This window comes from Ochotona curzoniae, unplaced genomic scaffold (genome assembly GCF_017591425.1).
Source record: "Ochotona curzoniae isolate NIBS_2020 unplaced genomic scaffold, NIBS_Ocur_1.0 contig_2404, whole genome shotgun sequence".
In the NCBI taxonomy this organism is placed as follows: domain Eukaryota; kingdom Metazoa; phylum Chordata; class Mammalia; order Lagomorpha; family Ochotonidae; genus Ochotona; species Ochotona curzoniae.
The window spans coordinates 12,750,758-12,773,343 of record NW_024465451.1 but is presented as its reverse complement, the minus strand read 5'-3'; the positions used below and the strand labels follow the sequence as shown (position 1 = coordinate 12,773,343).

At 56.4% G+C, this 22,586-nt stretch overlaps 1 protein-coding gene across 6 annotated transcripts in view; it reads right to left on the bottom strand.

Annotated features, from left to right (window-relative positions):
* Positions 1–22,087, bottom strand: part of PTPRF (protein tyrosine phosphatase receptor type F) — a 66,543-nt gene extending 44,456 nt beyond the window's left edge. For 4 of the 6 annotated variants that reach the window (XM_040974339.1, XM_040974340.1, XM_040974341.1 and 1 more), the window contains exons 1-4: positions 21,958–22,076; positions 14,204–14,349; positions 13,902–14,043; positions 563–751 (exon numbers count right to left, since the gene is read on the bottom strand). In XM_040974339.1, the coding sequence (XP_040830273.1) occupies positions 563–751; positions 13,902–14,043; positions 14,204–14,349; positions 21,958–22,048 (568 nt within the window). In that variant the 5' untranslated portion in view covers positions 22,049–22,076. Of the gene's footprint in view, positions 1–562; positions 752–13,901; positions 14,044–14,203; positions 14,350–21,957 lie in introns of all 6 variants that reach the window. The other 2 variants (XM_040974337.1, XM_040974338.1) reach the window with 1 other exon arrangement.
* Positions 22,088–22,586: the final 499 nt, after the last annotated feature.

Below are 22,586 nucleotides of genomic sequence, written 5' to 3'. Positions count from 1 at the left end.
GCTCCCTTCACGCCAGCCCTGTTCCCACAAAATCGGAATCAATTATCCTGGCGGGAGCCTCCCGGGCAGATCGATCAACCGGGCGACACCTCCTGCCTGGTCACAGCGGCATCCTTGCTCCCAAGGGCTTTAAGCCAGCTCCGCTGAGGCATCCAGAGGAGGCAAGTGGCTCTGGGGGTCCAAGGGACGCGCAGCAAGTCCCCCTGCTTGGCTCTGTACCCCTACGGCACAGCCTTGGGAAGTCTGAGGAATCAGGTGAGGAAGCCAAGCTCTCCTGTGTGCAGAAGCAAACAGGGGGTGTCGTGCAGGCCCCATCCTCGGCCAGGTGTGGGGACAGTTCCCATGAGCACCTTGGCACAGCTCACGCTAGTAGTAAGTCAAGTCTGACAACCCCAACAGAGGAGGAGGTTCTCAGGTCGTGCTCCTCCCTGGCCTGGGGCAAGATGTCTGGCCCATGGGTCTAGAGGGAAGCCCCCAGACACCAGAGCCTCAGAGGGGCAGGGTTCTGGCAGGATGCCTCTTGTAAGGTCGGGTGGCCTCTTGGGCCTTGAGCTCTGCTCACCTGAACGCAGCTGCTTGATGCGGCCATTGCTCGCGGTAGGGTCCACAGGCAGGAAGTCTTTGAACCAAGAGATCTCTGGGTCTGGGTTTCCGCCTGCTGCACACAGCATAGTCGCTGTGCGGGCCTTCTCCACCACCTTCAGCTGTGGCCCCATGTCGATGGTGGGGAAGCCAGAGGGCAGCTGCTCCTCTGCAGACAGAATGGACACATCAGTGCTGACCCAGCCCTGCCCAGCACATCCCTGTGGGCAGCTGCCCTCCCACCCCCACCCACCAATGCCCAGATGGGCAGGGATCCTTAACTGTCCTCTCTCCCACCCTGCCTAAAGCTGCTCCTCCCAAGGGGATCCCTGGCAGAGCAGGGGGCTACAATGGGTCCCACCCTGGCCCTGGCTGGAAAGGGGCAGGTGTAAGAAGGAGTGCCTTAGACCAAAGACATTAGCGTTTATTGCTCTGGACCCTGAGAAGAACAAGGATCAACACTCTGCCAGTCACAGTGGAAAGCGCTGCACAGACACCAGGCCACGGGGCCCTTGCTGTACTGTGATATCCATAGCCATCACCCGTGCCCTGACCCATGTATGCACACACACACAGCAGTCCCTCCACGCCTGCCTGCATCTAGCCTTCAGCTCCCCCATGACAGGGTCTGGGCTCTGGGCTTCACCAAAACCCACTTTCTGTCTGGGGCCTGACTCTAGTCTTGCCCATTTCTGAACATGGAGATGCTAAGGAAATGAAAAAGCCTGGGAGGGAGGCCAAACAACTTTTCTCTCCTGGCTTCTCAAGGGCTGTAGCCCCCAGGAAATCCCTTTTGAGTGGCGACAGGGACAAGCATCAGTACAGCCTGCTCCCTTGCACTCCTGTAGTAGCCCCAACAGCTGCCTGCTCCTTACCCCTTGGGAGCAATAGAACAACTGAGGCACCAGGCTATAAACTGGCAAAGACAGGCAGGACTCGTGTCTCCACCAGCTCTGGGGGGCCTGATGTGGGGGGGCTGCCACTGTTATCCGTGCCTCTGCTTTGGTCTATGCACAGGGTTCCTGTGCCCAACATGTGAAGCATCCACAGGACTATAACCAATCCTGTATCCGTGCTGTCAGAGAGCACCTGACACAGAATCTGTACCTAAGACAGATCAGTGGACACAAGTGTGGCTACTCAGGGCTGAGCCACTGGGCAGAGAGGTACTGGAGCTGGGACCTGGGCCCCCTTTGCCATGCTAGGCTGTTGAGAGGCTCTCTCTACTGGGACCAAGCTGTCAAGTGTTTGTAAGAACCTGCAGAATTTCTCCACTGATGTGGATGCCAGGTAAAATGGGGGCAGCTGTCCTTTGTCTACCTCCCAGCAGGAAGCTGGGCTCCACGGTGGGGGTGACCAATGCCACTGTACACCTCCCCACCCCTGCAGCAGGCCCAGCACAAGTCGAGCGTGTGGAAACATTTGCTGAGGTCAGGCTCTTATGCCGGGGGTGAAGTACCTGGCATGCTCAGCGGGAAGAGAGGAAAGGTTTAGCAGAGCAAGACTTCCCTGGAGACACTGAGAAATCCAGGGGAGCAATTAGGGGGCAAGGAAGCTAGAGGAGCCAACAGGCAAGGGGCGAGACACTCCCAGCCCCTGGGATCTGCTGCTGGACCCCAGCTGCCAGACCCTCCCAAAGGGAGAAGGGGCAGGTACTGAGGTGGGGCGGCAGGATCTGCAGCACGGCCTCCCCTCACCAGTCTTTTCTCAAAGCTGGCTGTACGTGTCCCGGCTTGCAGCCCCATCCATAAATTCCGGATGTAAACCCAGCATTTCCTTGGCTGTAAATATGATCCCACAGCGCCCTGACTTTCAACTTGGATTTTAAAAAAGAAAACGTTAAACAGCAACAAGAGAACAGAGGGAGGTGGGGAATGAAGAGGACTAGGACTGCACCAAGCCAGATGATGGCTTCCTTCACCTGACAACTCTGCCTTACGGGAAGGCCCCACTGGGCAGGAACTGGGGTCCAGGGCTCCCTGCCTACCCTGCCCTCCCCTCATATCAGGGAGCACTTATGGCTGTCGGAACTATCCTGTCCACCAGGACCCCATCTGACTGTGCTCAGACCTCACTGAAACCTGCTCAGATGTGTCCCTTCGACTCCCTCCCCGCCACGTCCCCTGTGAGCAACTGGGTGGGGACTAGAATAGGGGGAGGTGGAGAGGGGACACTGGCTAGAATGAGAACCAGAAGTCAGGTGGCCTCCCTATCCACCTGCAAGGTATGGCCCAAGGAGAAGGGAAAACCGTATGCCTGTGGCCCTGTGTCCCAGGAATCCACTCTGAATTCCTGACACGGGGAAGGTCTTTGGGATTTATGCCAAATTAAGGACAATTAATTTTCCTCCCTCAATTATCGCGCCCTCAATGGCTCTGTCCTTGGCTCAGATCATCCCTCAGGCACTGCCGCCAGAGCCTGAAACCGGTGAGTGTGAAGAGCTGTCTGTAAAACAGCGGGACCCAAAGCCATTCCCTTGTGCCAAGCAGGATTCCAGGCTGTGCTTCCAAGGCTGCTGTCCTGACAGCTGGGTGATGGGAAGTGGGTCTCACAGGAAGGCCAAGACCCCCTCGGGAGCAACCCACGGCTGCCTGGCACAGTCCCTCAGAATCACCCAGGGGCCTAGCACCTTCAAGCGCAGCCAAGAACAGCTGCCGACCATGAGCACTGAGCATGGGGGTGTCAACAGCTCTACCCACCCCCAGAACATCCCCAAAGTACCCACAAAGCCTGGGACTGCTGGGGCTGACATACCAACACCCCAAACCCATCCAGCACTAGGAAAGCAAGAATAGGAGGGATAACAGGTTACAAGGCATTTACTTTGGTCCAGGTCCTGCCTTGACCAAATGACTTAATCTTCTCCTAAACCCTAGGAGACCCACTGGTGCACAAGGCTTAAGAAGGGCCAGAACCTTGCCCAAGGTCACGCAGGTAACGGGAGGTGGGGTTTGCACAATCCCGGGTGGGAGGAACGCTGCTCCTGGGAAACACCTGTGGGGAGGGCAGGGGATTGAGAGAGGTGTGGGGGAAAGCAGCCAGGGGAAGTGACGCCTCTGCCAGCTGGGATCGGGGCTCGGGATTCCATGCAGACCCCAGCCCAAACTCTGAGGAGCCTGGATTTACCCCAAAAGGAGCTCCAGTGTCCTCACATGTGCACACCTGAAGGCTTGCACCCACACAGTCCACCACCGGGAAGTAGCCGTAACTCCCAAGTCCCTCAAAATGCGCTTGGTGGTGACTGAGGGCAGTCAGCACAAGAGGGGAGAGAGGGGCCCATCCCCCCTTCCAGGCCACCGGTAACCATGGCGACGGCGGAGAGGCGGGCGCTGTGCCGGTGGAAGGGTTGCGCGTGTCCGTGTGGGGCGCGCGCATCCGCGGTCGACTGGGCGCCGCCCTTCCCACCCCGGCTTGGGCGGAGCGGCTGCGCCCCTCCCCGCTCCGCCTGCTGCCTGCCCAGGATCCTGCTAGGGCAACTGCAGGGAACCCTCCTCTTAGGCTTTCCCGCTCCACATTACAGTACACCTGAACCCCACTAGGTGCCCAGCAGAGTGCGGGGAGACCCCATATCTGCTGCTGCAGTCTCACGCAGTGTCCACGGTATCTGTTCTCCTGGGCCAACCTCTGATAAGATGATCCCTGGACACAAAGAGAAGTCAGCGTTGAGGAAGCAGGGGGTGCCCGGTGGTAGGAGTCTGCGCACTCACTCTTGCACAGGTGGCACGCACATTTCCCATAGTTTGCCCACAAAGATCTGTGCACACTTGCAGCGGGGGCGCATGTGTCCATGAACCTCTCCTGTATCCCTGGGTGCCTTCCTCTGAACATTGCGGTGGGTGACCTGTTCCCTTCCCTGCATAGGCAGAGGAAGATGATGGCGTGTAGGGGGGAAGGGTGGGGCTGGGAGAGTGAGGCCGAAGTGGCTGAGGTTCTGTAGTGAAGCCCACTGGTTTGACTGCCCACCTGCTTGCTATCTTGGTCGTTTCCAGGAAGAAGTAAAACACTGGAGCAAGGAGGAGAAGGGGAGCAGGATGGAGGGCAGCAGCAAGGCAGGTCAGATGGGTACTGGGGCATATGTGGGATACTGACAGGAGAGGCAGGAGGATGGCTCAGAGCAGTGACCAGGTGGAGCCGCCAAGGCCCCCTTTAAAGCACACAAGAGGCTCTTTGTCCAGCTCAGCCTGGGATGCCTGAGGCACAGTCTGAGCCATAGGGAGGGGGCTATACCATGAGGATGCTGACAGATGGAGACGCCGCTCAGGGCTGGGTCCCAGGGTCCCCAGCAGCATCTGCCAGCACACCCTTCTGCCCTGTGTGACACGCACAGGCACACAACACGGGCTCCCTTGGGGGTGGGGGGGGCGGGTAGTGATGTAAGTCCGACCCCCTTCCTTATGTGTGAGTGGTAGGTCTGGCCTCACCCTGTCTCTGATCACAGATACTCTGGACCCACCATGGAGAAACAGGTGCAAAAATAGAAACCTGTGTGTGTGTGTGTGTGTGTGTGTGTGTGTGCATGGATGGGCACCTGCAGTGACATGTACCTGTGGACTCAATGAAAGCACAGCCAGAGGGGGACACGCACACACGGAAGCACACATATGCAGATATGCAATGTCAGAGACATACATGTGCTGAGACATGTGCCTCCTGGAGCCACATGCAGGGACAGAGATGCATGAAGGAGCCTCCTGGGTGGCAGTGCCCTTCAGGCACTCCCAGGAAGCCAAGGTCCTGGTGTGTGAGGTAGCTCCACCCTGGGCCAAAGGGCACAAGGCCCCCCCAGAGCCATGAGCTCCCATTCTCCGAGAGAGCCAGGCTTCCAGGCAGTAAGGGGAGCCCAGAGAGCCTTGGGCCCATCTCCCTTCGCAGCTTTCAGTCTCAATTTTCAGCTGTTTTTCCAAGAGAAAACTCCCACCTCTTCTAGCACTCAGATTTCATCAAACTTGGCATCTTAAAAGCCTGTTTTGTTTTTGAATCTCAGCTGTTTGGGGCCTGTCGGCAGCCGGGCCTCCCCCTCTCATCACCGCCCCGCCCTGGGCTTCCCTGGCGCTCCACATGGCCCTACTGAACCTGGGGTAGAGAGGCCTTGCCACCACCTCCCTGCCAAGGGCAGGGCTGGCAGGGGGCCATGTCCCCCGTGGAAGATGCCCAATCCACATCAGCCTGCAGGCTCGGGGATGGACTTTCCTCCTGGGGTTCCCCCGCCCCACTTCTATATAGAGACTCTTCCCGTCCATTCAGGCTCTGCTTCCAGCCACTCCAGCCCATGGACAAGCCTGCCTCCCACTCTCTCCTCAGCCCCCTGCAGCCCAGCTGCCACCCGCACTGCTGCCTGTGGCTTACTCACCAAGGTCAGTGGTGACTCCACAGAGCTAAATCCAAAGGATGCTTGCTGGCACTCGCCTGGCCACCACCCTGCCCCGCGTACCATTTCCCCTCCTCCTCCCCTCCACACGCTCCTTTTCTTGACTTCCACAGCCTGGCACGGGTCTGGCTTTCCTCCTCTCTCGGGAATCTCCTCCCAACGCCAAGACTCAGCTCGAGCCCTCCGTCTCTGATCTTGGCTCTAGCTCCCTGGAATCTGCCATTCCTCAGCTTTCGCAGCACCATCCCCAGACATCCCCTCTGGAGTGCCAGGCAAATGTAACTTGGCCTCGCAGACTCCCCACCCCCATCCTGATGCATACATAAGCCCAATTCCAGAGATTTCTAGCTGGGACAATCAGTTCATCCCCTCAAGCCCCTATCTGAGTCTTGGAAAAGTTTCACCATCTACCTAGCCTCACAGGGGGCTGGGCAGGCCACACTACTTCTATCCTGTTTCTAATCTGTTCCCCTCATTGCCCCCACCTCCAAGCCCAGGTCCTGTTCACTGATCTGAGTATACCTCACTCTGCATCCACAGGGGCCTCTCACGTTACCCCCCCCCCCATCCCCAACAAAGTCCTCTCCTGGAAAACAAGGATAGAAAAAGTACACCCATGGGGATGCTGAAAATTCCAACTTGATGGACTGTTCTGGATCTGATGGCTCCACTGTGGTCCTGAGAGTGACCGGGCAAAAAGGAATGAGCAAAGAGGCCATGTATACACAGCAGATCCGGGGAGCACCATCCAAGGCCAAGGGAAGAGGGAAGAGGACTGCCCAGCCTCCAGGATGACCCGTTCAGAAGGTAGTCAGACCAGGACACATGGGGGATCCCAGGTACCAACCAACCCAGACTCTGACCTTCAAAGGTCCCCTGCCAGTGGCTCTCTCTATCCGATAGCTCTCTTGCCCTCAAGCCCGTGGCCTACAACCTCCTGTGGCCATGGCAGGGCTGGGGTCAGGGAGGGAGGAGGACAAGTCACACAGACCCTGGCTGCTGGCGCATGACTGAGCTGCTGGGAAAGGGACAGAGGCTGGCCTGGGGCCCTCTTGACGTCTTCTGAGACTGCTAGCGAGGTACATAACAGGCTCAGCTTCTGCAAAACCAGTCTGTCGCCTTGGTTCCCAGGCAGACAGCAGAAAGGGGCACATCCTGCCACGTGCGAAGCAACTCCTCATCTCTCAACATCAGACCTGGACTCAGTCGTTCTACTGTGGGTGGAGGCCTCAGACAGGCCTGGGGCAGGGAGCCAGGCTGGACTCCCTGGGAGAAGACACACCCATCCAACCCAGCCTAGGACACAATAGGACGGGTCCTAGGTTGCTTATAGGGCCTCTGTCCCTGGGGCTGTTTCTAAAGGGACTGGGGAATGGGGTCTAAAAGTCCTTTATCATGTACAGGTCTCAAAGCCTTCCAAAGTCAAAGCTACTGTACAACCAGGTCCACACAACCCTGACCAGCTCCCTGTCTGGCCTCTGTCCCACGCACCTGCCAATTGGCTTCTCCTCAAGAGTCCGCCCTAGGGCAGTCAACACCAGGCACTCCATAGAGTCACCTAGGTTTCTGGGTCTGTGTGACATGCTTATGTGGGCACAAAGGTCAAGTGGGACCATGTGGCACAGAGCCTTGGTGCCACAGGTCTTGGTGGGGAAAGGAGAGAAAGAAGACACAGTCCCTCAAGATCTTCTTAAGACAGGTCTGGGCAGGGCCCTCACCTAGTGTATCCTGCCCCCTGGCCTGGCTGCCAGATGCTGAGGAGCTCCTGCAGGTGCTGAGAGTAGCTGAGCCCAATCATACTGTCCCTTGTCTCTTTGTGTCCAGCTGCCCTGGCTGACCACCAGCTTCAGGCAGGGCTCTTCAGGGGGCCTCAGAGATAATGAGCTTAGACACAGCACTTCTGACCCCACTGGTTCAGCATAGGCGACTTCCTGTACACGCCCCTCCACTTAGCTCATAAGGTGCAGAGCACCTGCAGTACAGTCCCACTGCACCCCTGCTGCACCTGCGCACACGCACCACCCCCCCACACACTGCCTGCTGCATACAGAGCCTATAAGGTACACACCACCTGCTGTGCACTCCATGCCCCTCCCCCCACTGGCACCTGCACGCACACAGTCTGCTTTACACCCCCTGGTATAAGGAGCAGTGCAGGCTGCACCATACACTGTCTTACACACGGCACACAAAGCACCCACATCACACACACCACACAGGAGCTGCTGTATCCATGATCACAAGACAAATGCCACAGCTGCTGCCAGCCTGCCAAGCCCTCACGGCCAGACCCCAAGACGAGTTGGAAGCAACACATCCTTAACCCATAGCCTCTTTTCCTTCTCCTCCTCCCTGTCCCTTTCTTCCTTGTCCATCCAGAGTGCCTACCTATCCTGTCACCAGGCCCCACCCATACCTCTTGCTGGCCCCAATTCCTGCGGGGGAGGTGGAGGTGTTCCTGCCCGGCCTGGTACCTGCTGTCCTGGACTTAGCTGCAGGCCCTTGATGCCCCCACCTCCTGGAGGAAAGGCCGGGGAATCTAGGCCTGCCTCCCCTCCCCCAGCACTCCCTCCCTTGCGAGGGAAAATGTCAGATTCCCTGTCTCAGTGGCGGCAGCAGGCGGGCTGGAGGGGGAGTGATTCAGCCGCCGCCTCAAGAGTGCAGAGCGAGAAGAGCTTTTCCTGCCATTACCGCGAGGGAGAGGCTGGCGCGCTAATGGCTTCAATTACCACTCAGACAGGAACGTGGGGCACGGACAGGCTCGCCCCCAGCCAGCGGGTACTGGCCACCCCACCTTGTGCTGGCCCCAATGGGGGGGGGGGTCAGTGAGGAGGCCAAGGAAAGGTCTTCCCTAGACAGCGTGAGGCTCCATGGAAGCAGGGTATGGAGGCTGCAGGGAGGCATGAGGGAAGCTGGGTGGTGGCAGGCTGGGGCTCCTGTTAGGAGTGAGGAACCCACACCTGAGCCAGGTGTCCAGCAGCCTCAAGTCCAGCCTTGGGCGAGCCTGGCCATTCCTCATGTGTTTGGAGGGGTCCGGGCCAGTGTCATCCTCATCTCACCCTCCGTGTGCCCCATGTGGCTGCCCAGGAGTGTTCCTGGCTCTCTCCTGGTCCTACCTCAGAGCTCCAGAAAGCCATCCTTTCACCCAGTTCCTGTGGGCACCTCAGCTTCAGGTGGTAAGGCAGGGCAGTCACAGCCTGGGCCACCTCCATGCAACCCCGCCCCCCTGACCTGTGCTCTTTTTAATCTAAGCCAGGAGTTGGTCAAGGTTACACACACTGGGAAAGTCAGCATTTTTCTTCTGAGTTCTGTTTCAGGAGCAGGAGGGGTCTGCTCAAACCCACGGCAGCCACTGCCAGTCCCTCAGCAGGAGCAGGGCCAGGGCAGGGACTTGTCCCACCCACAATGCTCCCCAGACACTGCCAGCACCGGGGAGTGCAAGCATATACCCCTCGCCTCTGAGCAAGAAACTACCGAGGAAGGCCCACTCCCAGCCTGGAAAGACCACCTGTGTCTGTTAGATGCGGCAGCTGCCAAGGGCAGTGGTGGGACAGAGGGCTTGGGGTTTGGAGGAAACCTTGTTTCCCAGTCTGCGCCCTTTGGAGCACAAGCCCCAGTTCCAGCCCTCCAGCCACCTGCCAAGTGTCACAGCAGGCCAGATGATGAAAGGACAGGGCTGAAATACCTGTTCCCAGGTCACATGTGGAGGAGTGGCAGACAGGGATCCTGGCCCAGGGCCTGTCCTCTGGGCTTCAGCTTCACAACTTCCTTCCCTCAAGGGAATGGAGGGGACAGGCAGCATCTTCATGTCCACCTGGGGAGATACACCTTCCAGCCCCAGGGGAGCTGTCCATTCAGGTCACAAGCCTGGGAAGTGCCTAACTGCATGGAATTCAGCTCTCCAAACCAGCCTGGGTGGCCACAGCCCTATTCACCATGGAACGAATGAGGCTGAGGGGCAGAGGGACTGGTCCCAGGTTGCCTGGAGAGCACAGGTTCCAAGTCCCTGCTCTTCACCATGGTCCTCCACAGCCCTGCTGGAGAGGGCTGCGTGAAGACTGTGGAACCACTGACTACCCAAGACACAACGGCAAAAGAGTTTCAGAGTGGATGCCTATATGAACACAGAAAAGTTCCAGCGTAAAAATGGCCAATGTGAAAAGATGTTCGACTGCGTTTGCAATCAAAGAAATGCAAATTAAGTGAGATGCCATTTTTTTTGCCAATTAAGTTGGCAAAGATGTATTTTTTTAAAATGATAATTCCTGGTGGTAAAGATGTACAGAAAAGAGGTCCTCTTATGACCTGCTTGTCAGCAGACAGAACCTTCTGCAAATACTGAAAGGCTTAGAATTGAGTGTGCTCTCTGACCTAGCAATTCTATTTCCATGGACCTGGGACAAGGAAATAATCAGGAAGGTGAATGCACCTGTCCACCAGGCTATGTAGGGCATTTATTTCTAAAGGCAAAAGACTTTGAACATACATGTCCAACAATAAGGGAATGGATGCTTCCATGTAATATAGCCTTACCACAGCCATTAAAAATAATGATGCAGAAAAATATTTAATGACAAGGAAGATGTTCACAATATGGGGTTTCTGTTTTGGTTTGTTGATTTTGTTTTTAGATTTGAAAGGCAGAGAGACAGAGAGCTCCCATCTGGTGGTTCACCCCATAAATGCCAGTAACAACAGCTTGGGGAAGCTGGAAGCAAGAAGCTCTATCCAGGTCTCCCTCCTGAGTGGCAGAAAATCAACTCCTGAGGCCAACACAGTCAACTCCCAAGTTCCAAGTCAGCAGGAAGCTGGAGTGAGGAACAAGAGCCAGGAATTCAATGCAGGGCCTCTGACACCAGTCACAGGTTTTTTTTTTTAAAGATTTATTTACTTTTCTTGCAAAGTCAGATATATAGAGGAAGAGAGGAGGAGAGACAGAGAGGAAGATCGTCTGTCCGATGATTCACTCCCCAAGCCGCAATGGCCAGAGCTGTGCCGATCCAAAGCCAGGAGCCTTTTCCGGGTCTCCCACACGGGTGCAGGGTCCCAAGGCTTTGAGTCATCCTTGACTGCTTTCCCAGGCCACAAGCAGGGAGCTGGATGGGGAGTGGCTGCCGAGATTAGAACCGGCGCCCATATGGGATCCCGGCGCATTCAAGGTAAGCACTTTAGCCACTAGGCCACGTGTCAGATCGGTCACAGTTGTTTTATCTATGAGGGCAAATGCTAGTCCCTGATGTCTGCTCTCTATGTGTGTGCTACACAGAGGAAGAGAGACAAAGAGGTCTCCCCACTAGCTTGCTCCTCCTACAGTTGAGATTCAGCAAGGTCACACACAGGAGTTTAGAACTCAATCCAGGTCTCTTATGCGGGTGACACAGACCCGAGCACTTGAACCGTCACATAACATACAGACTGTACATTCACAGGAAGATGCATGAGGAGCAATGCAGAAACCTGAACCCAGGGACTCCAGTGTGAGCCTCAGGTGCCACAAACTGTCACTGAATTTCTGCTCCAAATGCCTGTGCCCACTTTTTGTTTTTAAAAGAGTAGTCCAAAGATCACTGGTGTGACCTCATGTCTGATACAGAGTGTAGACACAAATGTGTAGGCACAGAAAATGGGCCAAAAAAAAAAAATACCAACACAGCAGATGTTAAGGACGGAGGTAAGATAATGAGTGATTTAAATGCTTCCTATATGCTATTCTATGCTTTTCAGTGTTTCAACAGGGAACAGATTGCATGTGAAAAAGCAGCAGCAGGCGTTGAGGCTCACAGTTAACTCACAGCTCACCTTGGAGGACCCGTGTTTGGTCTCTTGCTCCAGCGCCTCACTCCAACTCCCCTCCACTGAAGACATTTGGGAGGCACCAGTGATGCCTGAATTAACTGGGTTCCCGCCGTCCATATGGAAGCCTAGTTTGTGCTCCTGGCTCCTGGCTTTGGTTCCTGCCCAGCCCTGGCAGTGGCAGGCATTTGGGGAGTGAGCTAGCAGGTGGGAGCTCACTCTGCCTATATGTATCTCCCAAATAAATACAAATATAGCGGCTGATGTTGTGGTGCAACAGGTCAAGCTGCTGCCAGCAGTGCTGGTATCCCACCTGGACACCAGTTTGTATTCTGTTTGTTCTGCTTCCAATTCATCTCCCTGCTAATGGCCTGGAAAAGGCAATGGAAGATTGCCCAAGTGCTTGGGTTCTTACCACCCATGTGGAACACCCAGATGAAGTTCACGGCTCCTGGCTGTGGCTTGGTCTAGACTTTGTCATTGTGGTCATTTAGGGAGTAAACCAGCAGATGGATCTCTCTCTGTAACTCTTTCAAATAAATTAATCAATCTTTAAAAATAATGATGATGGGCCCGGAGCGGTGGCGCAGTGGTTAAAGTCCTTGCCTTGCATGCCTGGGATCCCATATGAGCGCCGGTTCTAATCCTGACAGCCCCACTTCCCATCCAGCTCCCTGCTTGTGGCCTGGGAAGGCAGTCGAGGACGGCCCAAAGCCTTGGGACCCTGCACCCTGTGGGAGACCCGGAAGAGGCTCCTGGCTTCAGATCGGCACAGCATCGGCCATCCTGGCTTTGGATTGGCATAGCATCGACCGTTGCGCTCACTTGGGGAGTGAATCATCGGACGGAGGATCTTCCTCTCTGTCTCTCCTCTCTGTATATCCGCCTTTCCAATAAAAAATTAAAAAAATAAATCTTTAAAAAAATAATAATAATGATGGGCCCAGTGGCGTGGCCTAGCAGCTAAAGTCCTTGCCTTGAATGTGCTGGGATCCCATATGGTCACTGGTTCTAATCCCGGCAGCTCCACTTCCCATCCAGCTCCGTGCTTGTGGCCTGGGAAAGCAGTCGAGGATGGACCAAAGCTTTGGGAAACTGCACCTGTGTGGGAGACCCGGAAGAAGTTTCTGGTTCCCAGCTTCAGACTGGCACAGCACCAGCTGTTGCGGTCACTTGGGGAGTAAACCATCGGACAGAAGATCTTCCTCTCTGTCTCTCCTCCTCTCTTCCTCTATATATCTGACTTTGCAATAAAAGTAAATAAATCTTTAAAAGAAAATAATGAAAAATGGTTGAAAACCACATCAAAGCAATATTTTGAAAATATACCCACAGACTCTAGCCAGCCTGCTGAACTTGCCACAGCAGGGCCTGAGCACGCTGCTCTGTACCCTATGCGGCTCCCTTTGTGGGAGGAAGGTGCTCAGCCTGACCCCATGTGTCCACCCACCTCCTCTCCAGGCCTGGGCTGTCCTGCCATTCATCTCTGCTGCCTGCAGCCTCCAGCTCTGCCCCCGACTCCAAAAGCCCCCAGCGAAACCTCAGCGTGCAACGACACTTCCATTATCTCTCTGTGCCTTAACATGTGCTACTGCCCCCCAACTCGTACTTCTCAAGATGTGGTTCAGACACAGTTCCCCCTCCCTGGGGGAACTCCTCAGCCAGTCCTCCAGGCTGAGAATTTTTCAAGATTAGCACTCCAGGACAGTCCAGGGAATATTTGTGGGAAAGAATGGAAGAGGCAGCAACAGACAGAAAACATCAAAATCCACAGAATCTCAATCACCTGCCTGGGCACTTGCACACAGTGGCAAAATAGGAACATACCTGTTCAACACCTACTGCCAAACTGCACACAAAAATCAGGTCCACAGTCACATAGCCTCAACAACACACAGCTGCAGCTCCACATCGCTGTCAGACCCAGACCCGACCTTAGGTGAGCAGGAACCCAGCAGAACCCAGCAGTACTACCTGCCCTCCGCACAAGCTGGGTACAGGGGCGACTCCCGTCCACCACTGACTTCGGCCAACGCCAAGGTGATCAGCCCACCTTTGTACCAAATACATACAGGCCTGTGACAGGGCCAGGGTTGGCTGGCTTTCCCCATGCCTCTGTCCTTGCGTCCAGCACAACGGGTCCCTCTCTGGCACATACCTTCAAGCACTGAGAGCTTGGCACTGGTGTTAATCTCCCCCAGGCTGTTGGTGGCTGTGCACTCATAGATGGCTTCGTCTCGTTGCACTCGCAACGGCTGGATCCGCAGCACGGACCCTGCCCCGTCATCAAACTCAATGACCTGTCAGAGGACACACGTGCCGTCACAGCCCACTCAGGACATGAGAGCCCGCTCAGTCAGTTGTCCTTTTTCCCCCAGAAGGCCCAAGGAGAGGTGTGGGACTAGACCTCAGAGCAGACAGACCCCGAGTCCTGCCTGCCCCTTCCCATGGAGGCCGTACCTCAAAGCGCTGGGAGCTGACTTTCTTCCCCTTCTTCATCCACGTGATGCGCGGCTTGGGTTCCCCTGTGGCCTGGCACACGAAGGAAGCCACACCTCCCGACAGCCCTGTCTGGTCCTCAGGGACCTTAACGAACACAGGTTTGCCTGTAAGAGAGAGGGAGACACCAACTCATTAAGGTTTGGCCACTACTGGTATGGTTAGAAGTGCAGGTGGCAGGCAGTTCCTGGGGAGGACAGTGGGAGGGCCCCAACTCAGAGAGATATCCAGGGAAACCAGTAACAATCCCTAGCCCTGCATAAGGTTCCATGTGCCAGGTCCTGATGCGAGAAACCAGATGCTCCATGTTGGAAGGTCATGCTTCTGTTTCGGACCCTCACCCACTCCTAGTTCTAGGGGAAAGCATCCTGGAGACCGCCCCTCCCCCAGTGCTCTCCTTCTGGGGATGGCACCTCCAGCCACCCCCAGGCTCCAGCCAGAAACTCTATCTCCTCCTCTCCCTGGCCCCCACATACCAGTGGGCCCCAAAGGCCCAGACATTCCAGCTTCTAAGTATCGCTGGATGCCTTCCCAGGTGAATGCTTTCCTGTAAGCCCGCCCCTCCCTGCTATGCCTCCCAACAGGCTGGACAGACCGCTCCCTAGGGTCCCCCACACACTGGGAGGTGGAGGAGGAGCCTAGTCTCTGTGCTGCCACACACCCACATCACCCTGGCACATACCCTGGGGCCAGCCCACAGCACACCTCCCTGTGAATACCGCTGCCCAGGGTCACAGAACCAAAGAAATCTGGCTCATGAAGATGTGGCAACGCCTCGTTAGTCCTGACAGCAGATCCATGTCCTTATTAATCAGGCCAATGAACAGCTCTAGAAGGACTACACCGGGAGGAATGACCTTTCAGACCACCTGCTTGGTGATGCCCATGCGCCTGGGGCCCGGGCCGCACCCTGGCACAGAAATTCGGCTCTCTGCTGGGAGGGGACTCTTATTCCCTTCTCCGTCCTCAGTAGTCCCACCTGCGAGGCTCAGGCCACTTGTCCAAAGTCACAAAGCCACTGAGAGGCATATCTGAAATTGAATTCAAGCTGTCTGAGGCTAAAACACGTGGCACAAAATGGCTCACATGGGATTAGGAGGAGCAGGCCCTTGTCAGGGGCAGGGTCGTGGCTGATGCCAGGCCATGGAGTGAGCAGGAGGTGAGGACGGCACAGGGGCCTGCATGTGGAGCTGGGACTTGGGACGAGACGAGCACTGCAGGGAGGTCTGTACATGTTTCTGTGAAGATCTATTTACTTAAAATCAGTTACAGAGACAAAGGGAGACACAGATCTTCAGTTCACTCCCCAAGTGGCTGTAATGGCCAGGGTTGAGACAAGCCAAAGCCAGGAGCTTCATCTGGGTCCGCCATGTGGGTGCAGGGGTATAGCACTTGGGCCACCTGCTGCTGCTTTTCCCAGGCCATCAGCACGCAGCCCGGAACCGGTGCTCCTATGAGGTTTTTGGTGCCATAGCGCTTTTCCCCCCTCGCTTAAAGATGTAAGAATGTTTCAGTACAGGTGTGGACACATAGATTAAGACACTGCCCAGGATGCCAGCATTCCACTCTCCACTTTTGATCCAATTCTCTGCTAGTGTAACTGGAAAGCAGTGGAACAAGGCCCATACGCCAGGGGAGCCAGGGCATGGAGGAAACGGGGGCAGCCTTGGTGAGGAACATGGTGGCGGGGCGGGGGGGGGGGTTGGTAAGCACAGAAACAAGCACATTCCTCCCTCCATACCTTCCGAAAGAAGTGCAGGCCTTGGCAGGGTGCAGCTGTCTACACAGCCCATTCTGTGGCTGTTTCTCTGAGGGGAGGTGGATGCGGGCTGCACTCCTGCCCCCCACACACCCTCACCCTCTGTCCCACACCTGTGGACTTGGTGAACAGCTCCTACTCTCCTTCTATGCGGGAGATACCATCTCCCCGTCTGCACGCTTTGCTCACGCTCCGGCCTCCAATCTCACTTCTGCCACCAGCCCGCTCCCTCCTGATCCGAGCCCTCCAGGTCTGCCCCAGCCACTCTTCTCTGGGATACCCTGCATAAAGCACGGTTCCCTGTGGCCTCCGGGCCTTTGCACAGTTGCTTGTCTGGCTGAGAACTTCACTAAGTCTACACCCACTAACTCTTACTCACTTTCCCTTCTCAAGGTAAACATCATTGGTTCAAAAACCTCCCTGGGTCCCTGTGGCTGCCCCACCCCACACTGACTCAGTGCCGGCTCTGAGCTCTCTGGGAACGCCCTTTGCCAGCCAACCACAGAGCTGCTGGCAAAGTGTTAGGGAGGTGAGTGAGGTAATAACTCGTGCTCACAGCTTATGACATGCATGTGTGTGGGGGGGGTTATTATTTTTTCTACACTTCTGGAGTCAAATAACTGCTTTTCTGCCTTCAACACCCGCAGCGAGGGGGAGACACCTGCTAGTCTTGTTTCCTACTGGGTCCCAGGGGTGGCCCAGGTGCAGGCATACAAGGGTGCCAAGGGTGGAGATTGCGGCTGCATGCTCTCTCTCTCTCTCTCTCACACACACACACACACACACACAAAGGGGGAGGGAAATTTCGGGAAGAAAGTCCCCGCCCCCGCTAGTCCTGCCTCAACGAGTTGGCTACCCGCCCCAAGCCAGAGGCTAGAACCTGCTGAACCAGAATGGCCAGGCCAGCGAGTGAGTCTGGAGGCGGGGTGGGGCGGGGCTTCTAGGCCAAACAAAGAGCCCAGAAGCCCGGGGGAGGGAAGCTAGGTGCGGGTCAGGATGGCTGCCCAGGGAAAAGCCTGAGGAGGGTGGAAGGTGCCCAAGGCCAGCGGGTGGTGGTGGGGTGGGACAGACTCTTCTCCCCAGTGCTCCTGCCCTGCCCCCCTCCCAGCAGTGCAGCCAGGAGGCCGAGTTAGAGGGACCCCCACCCCGCTCCTGCCTCTCTGGAATCCATCACAGGGTGCCCCACACAGCTTGTTCACCAAGCATCTTGGGGAGCACGGGTCAGACACTCTCTCCTGGCTCTTGTCCTCCACCCAGTTCCCCAGACCTTTTCCTCCAACCTCACTACCTTTGTACTCTTGCAAAGAAGCATTTCTTGCATACCTTGTCCAGGCCAAGGAGCACACATCTCCATAGTCTTGGCCATCACCCATGTAGGCCCTGACCACCCAGGCCCCTTACCTTCAGGCCTTGGCTGGCAGGGTGGGAGCAAATGGCCTGGGAAAGGAACTGTGGTCCTGGGCCCTCAGGGTGTCAGGGCAGATCATGCCTCTGGAGAGGGCTGCAGGGTCCAGCCCCGGGGAAAGTTCAACTGGGCCATCTCCAAACCTCCTCCCTGGAGAGCCTGACTGCTATTTTGTGCCTTCCCTGTGGAGTAGGTACACACACACACACACACACACACACACACACACACACACACGCACAAGCAATTCACAGCAGCAGGGAGCAGACACAGGGCTGCAAAGGACAGTGGGGCGGTGGGAGGAGCTCCTGGAAAGGTGGCTTTCCAAGCACTGGGCCATCTGATGAGCTGCGAGTGCATTAAAGCTCTCCAGTGACTGCCCCTGGAAAGAGAGCAGTTTAGACATGACCAGTTCCAGGGGACACAAGATGCCATCTGTGTCCCAAGGTGAGCGCCGGGCTGTGGCCCTTAAGAAAGAGTACCTGCCAGGTGCTTCATTCACGTGACCTCAGTCAACCTCTCCAGGTGCAATTGCACAATAGGAAAACAGGTCCAGAAAGAGAGAGAAAGCAACGTGTGTGCCGGAAGTTCCACAGAGAGGGCAGAGTCTAGCTCAGCCAGTCCTAGGCTTGAGGGGGAGGGCAAGGCAGAGCCGTGTGTGTGGTGCCTGTCATGTTCTGCAGGCCTCCTCCACCCAGCACCAAGTACCTTGCTCTGGGCTTCCAGGGCTCAAAGCAACCGGAGCCACAACCAGGGCCCCACTCACACCTCAGCCTGCCTCCTTCCTGAGCCTTGCTGATTGAGGGCTCGGGCGGCTCCCCTGCACTCCTCTCCAACTCCCAGCTCACCTCACTGTGCCACAGCACCCCAAAGAGCACAAGCTCATATATCCTTCAACCTCCCTCTTGGAAGGAGCTCCTGACTTTCCCTTCCCTGGATGCTGAGGTCTCTGCTTTTGTGCCACTGCCACCAAACTTGCCCATGGGCCTGGACTATTCCAGTCTAAGCCTCCGGCTCTGGACTGGGTCTGGCCTCTCAGCCTCCCCTCCCACAGAGCTGGGGGCTGCCAAGCGGGGCTCCAGCCCCATGTGTATGCCCAGGACTCCACCAGAGCTGACTCGGCACTGCCACTGGACCTCTGGGCTAACTCTTGGCAGCTGCTTCTCCACCCCCTTCCCCCTGCTCCCTTCCGAGGCCAGGGCCCCCATTCATTTGTCTCGTTAAGAGGCCTATAGAAACACATTTGTCCGCTCTGCGCTCCACTGCTCTGGTCGTCAATTTTCTGGGGCGCCCGCCCTACCTTCTGCAGCAGCCTAGCCCTGTCTGCGTCTGGCCACTTGCCTCTGGCGATGAGTACCCCATGGTCAGCCCAAGCTTGGCCTTGGCAAGGGGACACATCCAAAAGTGTGTTCTATTTAAGGTAGGTCTTGAGGCTGGGTCACCAGTGCCCCCTATAAGCCCAGCCTCTGCCTCAAGACCTTTTGTCTGGGACATCTGAACCCCTCACCTTACTGAAGGGGGATTTCAGTGTCTGCAGATGGTTCTGGTTCTACCCTTGGGACCCCAGCTCTGTGTTTGTGTTTTGGCCACATGGCTGCATTGCTGGTTAAGTACCTGCATCTCACATTCAAGCCATTAGCCCTGACTCTGACTCTGGCTTCCTGGGATGCAGACCCCGGGAGGCAGCAGGTGATGGTTCAAATCCTTAGGCTCCTGCTGCCCATACGGGAATCCTAGATTGAGTTCCCAACTCCCAGCTCTGGCCCCACCCAGTCCCAGATGTTGCAGGCATTTGAAGGAGAGAATAGTAGATGGTGACTATTTCGCTTTCTCAAGGAAAAAGAAAAAATCCTCTGGTGTTTGGTCCCCAAGGAGCCAGCAGGAGGTTCCTGTAGAAACTGCTCCATCTGGGCCCAGCGCGGTGACCTAGCAGCTTAAGTCCTCACCTTGAACGCGCCGGGATCCCATATGAGCACGAATTCTAATCCCAGCAGCCCCGCTTCCCATCCAGCTCCCTGTCTGTGGCTTGGGAATGCAGTTGAGAACGGCCCAAAGCCTTGGGACCCTGCACCCACGTGGGAGACCTAGAATAGCTCTTGGCTCCGGCTTCGGATCGGCACAGCTCTGGCCGTTATGGTCATTTTGGGATTGAATTATGTCATGGAAGATCTTCCTCTCTGTCTCTCCTCCTCTCCGTATATCTGACTTTGCAATAAAAAGATAAATAAATCTTAAATTAAAAAAAAAAACTGAGAGAAAGAAAAAGAAACTGCTCCATCTTGTCCCTACCTATGCGTTCTGGGGGCCCAGGCCTGTGCCCCATTTCCTTACCTACTGCCCTAGTCCAGCCCTAAGCTGGACAATGCCTGGCCCCTTCCTTGACAGACAGGTGAGTCAGATGGAGCTGACACAGCCACGACTGCACACATGAAGGAAGTGATGGCACAGGGAGCAGGTAGGCCTTGGTCAGGTAAAAAATGTGGGGACGAAAATTAAGGCCTGGCTAGGGGACAGCGTGTTAGCGTCCAGGAAAGACAGCATGGCAGGGGCAGCTGAGGGTGACAGTGCAGGATGAAGCTGCCTCTTGTCTGCTTGGGAGGCTGTTTATTGGAGGGGTAGAGATGGTGCAGAGAGAGAGAAGTGGCCACGGGAGAAAGCTCCCATCTGCTGGTTCACTTGCCAGATGCCTGCAATGGCAGGTGGAAGACAGGAGCCAGGGATGCAGTCCAGGACTCGCATGTGGGTGGCGGGAACCCACCTACTTGAACCATCACTGCTGTCTCCCGGAGGGTGCGTCAGCAGGAGGCCAGAGTCAAGGCTGGGTACCAAGCCCAGGCACTCAACATGGGCTGCGCGTGCCTTAACCGCTAGGCTGACTGCCGCTGAAGACACGGACAGTGACTTGCTAACAGAACCCGCAGGATCCGCAGGGAACAGGAGTGAGAGAGGAGAGAGTTTAGGGTGGGGAGTAGAGTTTTCACTTGGCAACACGACTCTGGGATGGAGAACTGGTAATGAGAGAAGAAACTGGAGACAGAAGCCCTTCAGGAGGCTGTGGCATGCTCCAGCCTGAACCAGAGCTGAGGGTGGTGGAAGTGGATGCATTCTAGAGATAGTCACAAGGTAAAAGTAATGGAACACGGTGATGGATGAGATGTGGGATAGGACAGCAAGCGGGGAGGAGGTCCAAGCTCCTGACTTGGGGGACCAGGTGGGTGGGAATGCCAGGACAGTGAGAACGCAGAGACACTCGGGGTAGTGCTGGGTGGGACAGGGATGCTTCCCATCAAAGAGGCCCTAAGGGTGTCCAGAGGCTGAGGGGGAGAGGGCAGTTCACACTGAGCACACCTGGCAAGCCTCACTTCCAGCAGAGCAGGTCTTGTTTCCCAGCCCGATGCAGGCTCAAGCTTTCTACCATCAGCCTGGAGACCACCCCCAACCCTGACGGGGAGCCCCCAATTCTTCCCTTGTGGCATCTCAGGCTTTAGATGTCCCTCCCCCACCACCACTCCTCCTCCTCTTTCCCCTTGTCCTTCTAGCCCCACCTAGGGCCAGCAGTCGGGGAGGACAAAGGGCGGCCCTCCCGTCCCACCCCCTCCAGGACTGGTTTCTGAATAATTAATGAGCCATTAGTAGAAAGAGCTCTGATAGGGGCAAGTGGAGGGGAGCCAGGTCCAGAGCCTTGGGGAGGGAGGGGTCTTTGTGGTCAGATGACCCACCTCCCCTTGGCCAGAGACCAACTCCAGGGGCTCTGGACAGGCTGGGAACAGTCCCTTCCCCCAGGGACCTGGGCTCCGACCTCGCCCCTCCCCCCAGCCCTCTTATTGGCTAAGTCTGCCCTGAGCTCCGCCTCCCACCAGTAACCAAGCAGTGGTAACCATGGTGACAGGGCGGGCTGCGGCCAGTCTAGAAGTGCCAGGCAGGGGGAAGGGCAGCAGGAAAGGGACCAAAGTTCGGAGTTGGATCTGGGTAGGGGACGATTCCACCCATCGTCAACACACACACACACACACACACACACACACACACACACACACACAGACAGGCTGGGCGTCAGCCTTCTGCAGGGTGAGCACAATCCTCCCCCACGGTATCCAGGGCTAAGGGGGTCTGCAGGGGAGGGGAACATTCTGCCTTGAAGGTCCCCAGGGCCCCTCCCTGTGTGTGCTGCCTCCCCTGCTCCAGTTCCTGTCTCACTCTGCTCCTCCTGCACACCTCTGCCCCAGCGGACAGACCACATGCCTGAGCACGTCATTACAAAGACCACGTGATGCTAAGACACGTCTCACCCCAAACCCATGCAGCAGGGTCACACTCACACATGCTCTATCCTGCTGTGTGGAAGGGCACACACAGGCACTGCTCCCAAGTCACAGCGGGGTCAGGCTAGCCCTCATGGCAGGGGATGTCTCCAAGGGTAGAGACATCTCTCTAGAATACAGTGGACAGGGACATCTTTCAGTGGTCCTGTTCCCAACCCAGAGTGCTGCTGGGAGGAATGCCAGCCGCCTTTTGGTCTGGGAGCACTGCATCTGAAGACGTCATACTTACTGTCCCCATGGGCACCTGCCACCAAACCAAGCATCACAAGTGCGGGTACCAGGGGCACCATCGTCCTCCCTGGGGCTGGGTCAGGGCCCATCCAGGGCTCCAGCTGCTCCGTCAGCCACAGCCCAGGACAATCAACCTGGAACAGAGAGAAGGGCAGGATCAGTGTGCTTGTATCTACCCACCAGGAGCCCTACTGGGCATGCATGACACCTCCCAGCCTATCCAGAGACTAGTGCCAAGACTGCCCCTCCCTTTAAACCATGCACTGAGCACCCAGACCTTCTGATTTCTGAGATCACTCATGCCCCTCCTGAATGTCTGATGCCCACTAGGGCAATCCAGGGGCCATCCTGCAAGGAGTTCTTCTCGAACCAGGAGGTACAGCCCACACCTTGAACCTCTAATTCTCTCCCTTCATGGGGCCAGAAACACATAGGTGGGGACAGACAGACTGAACAAAGGCAACACAGAGACCGGCAGCAGTGAGGTGCTAGGCAGATACACACAGGCCAGGGACCCTGGGGTGTCTGGGGGCATGCTGGTGCCCCTCCACAGAACATAGGCGCATTAGCAACAGCCGGCTCCAAGAAGCAGGGGCTTGAAGCCAAAGCCATAACCTGTCAGGGCTC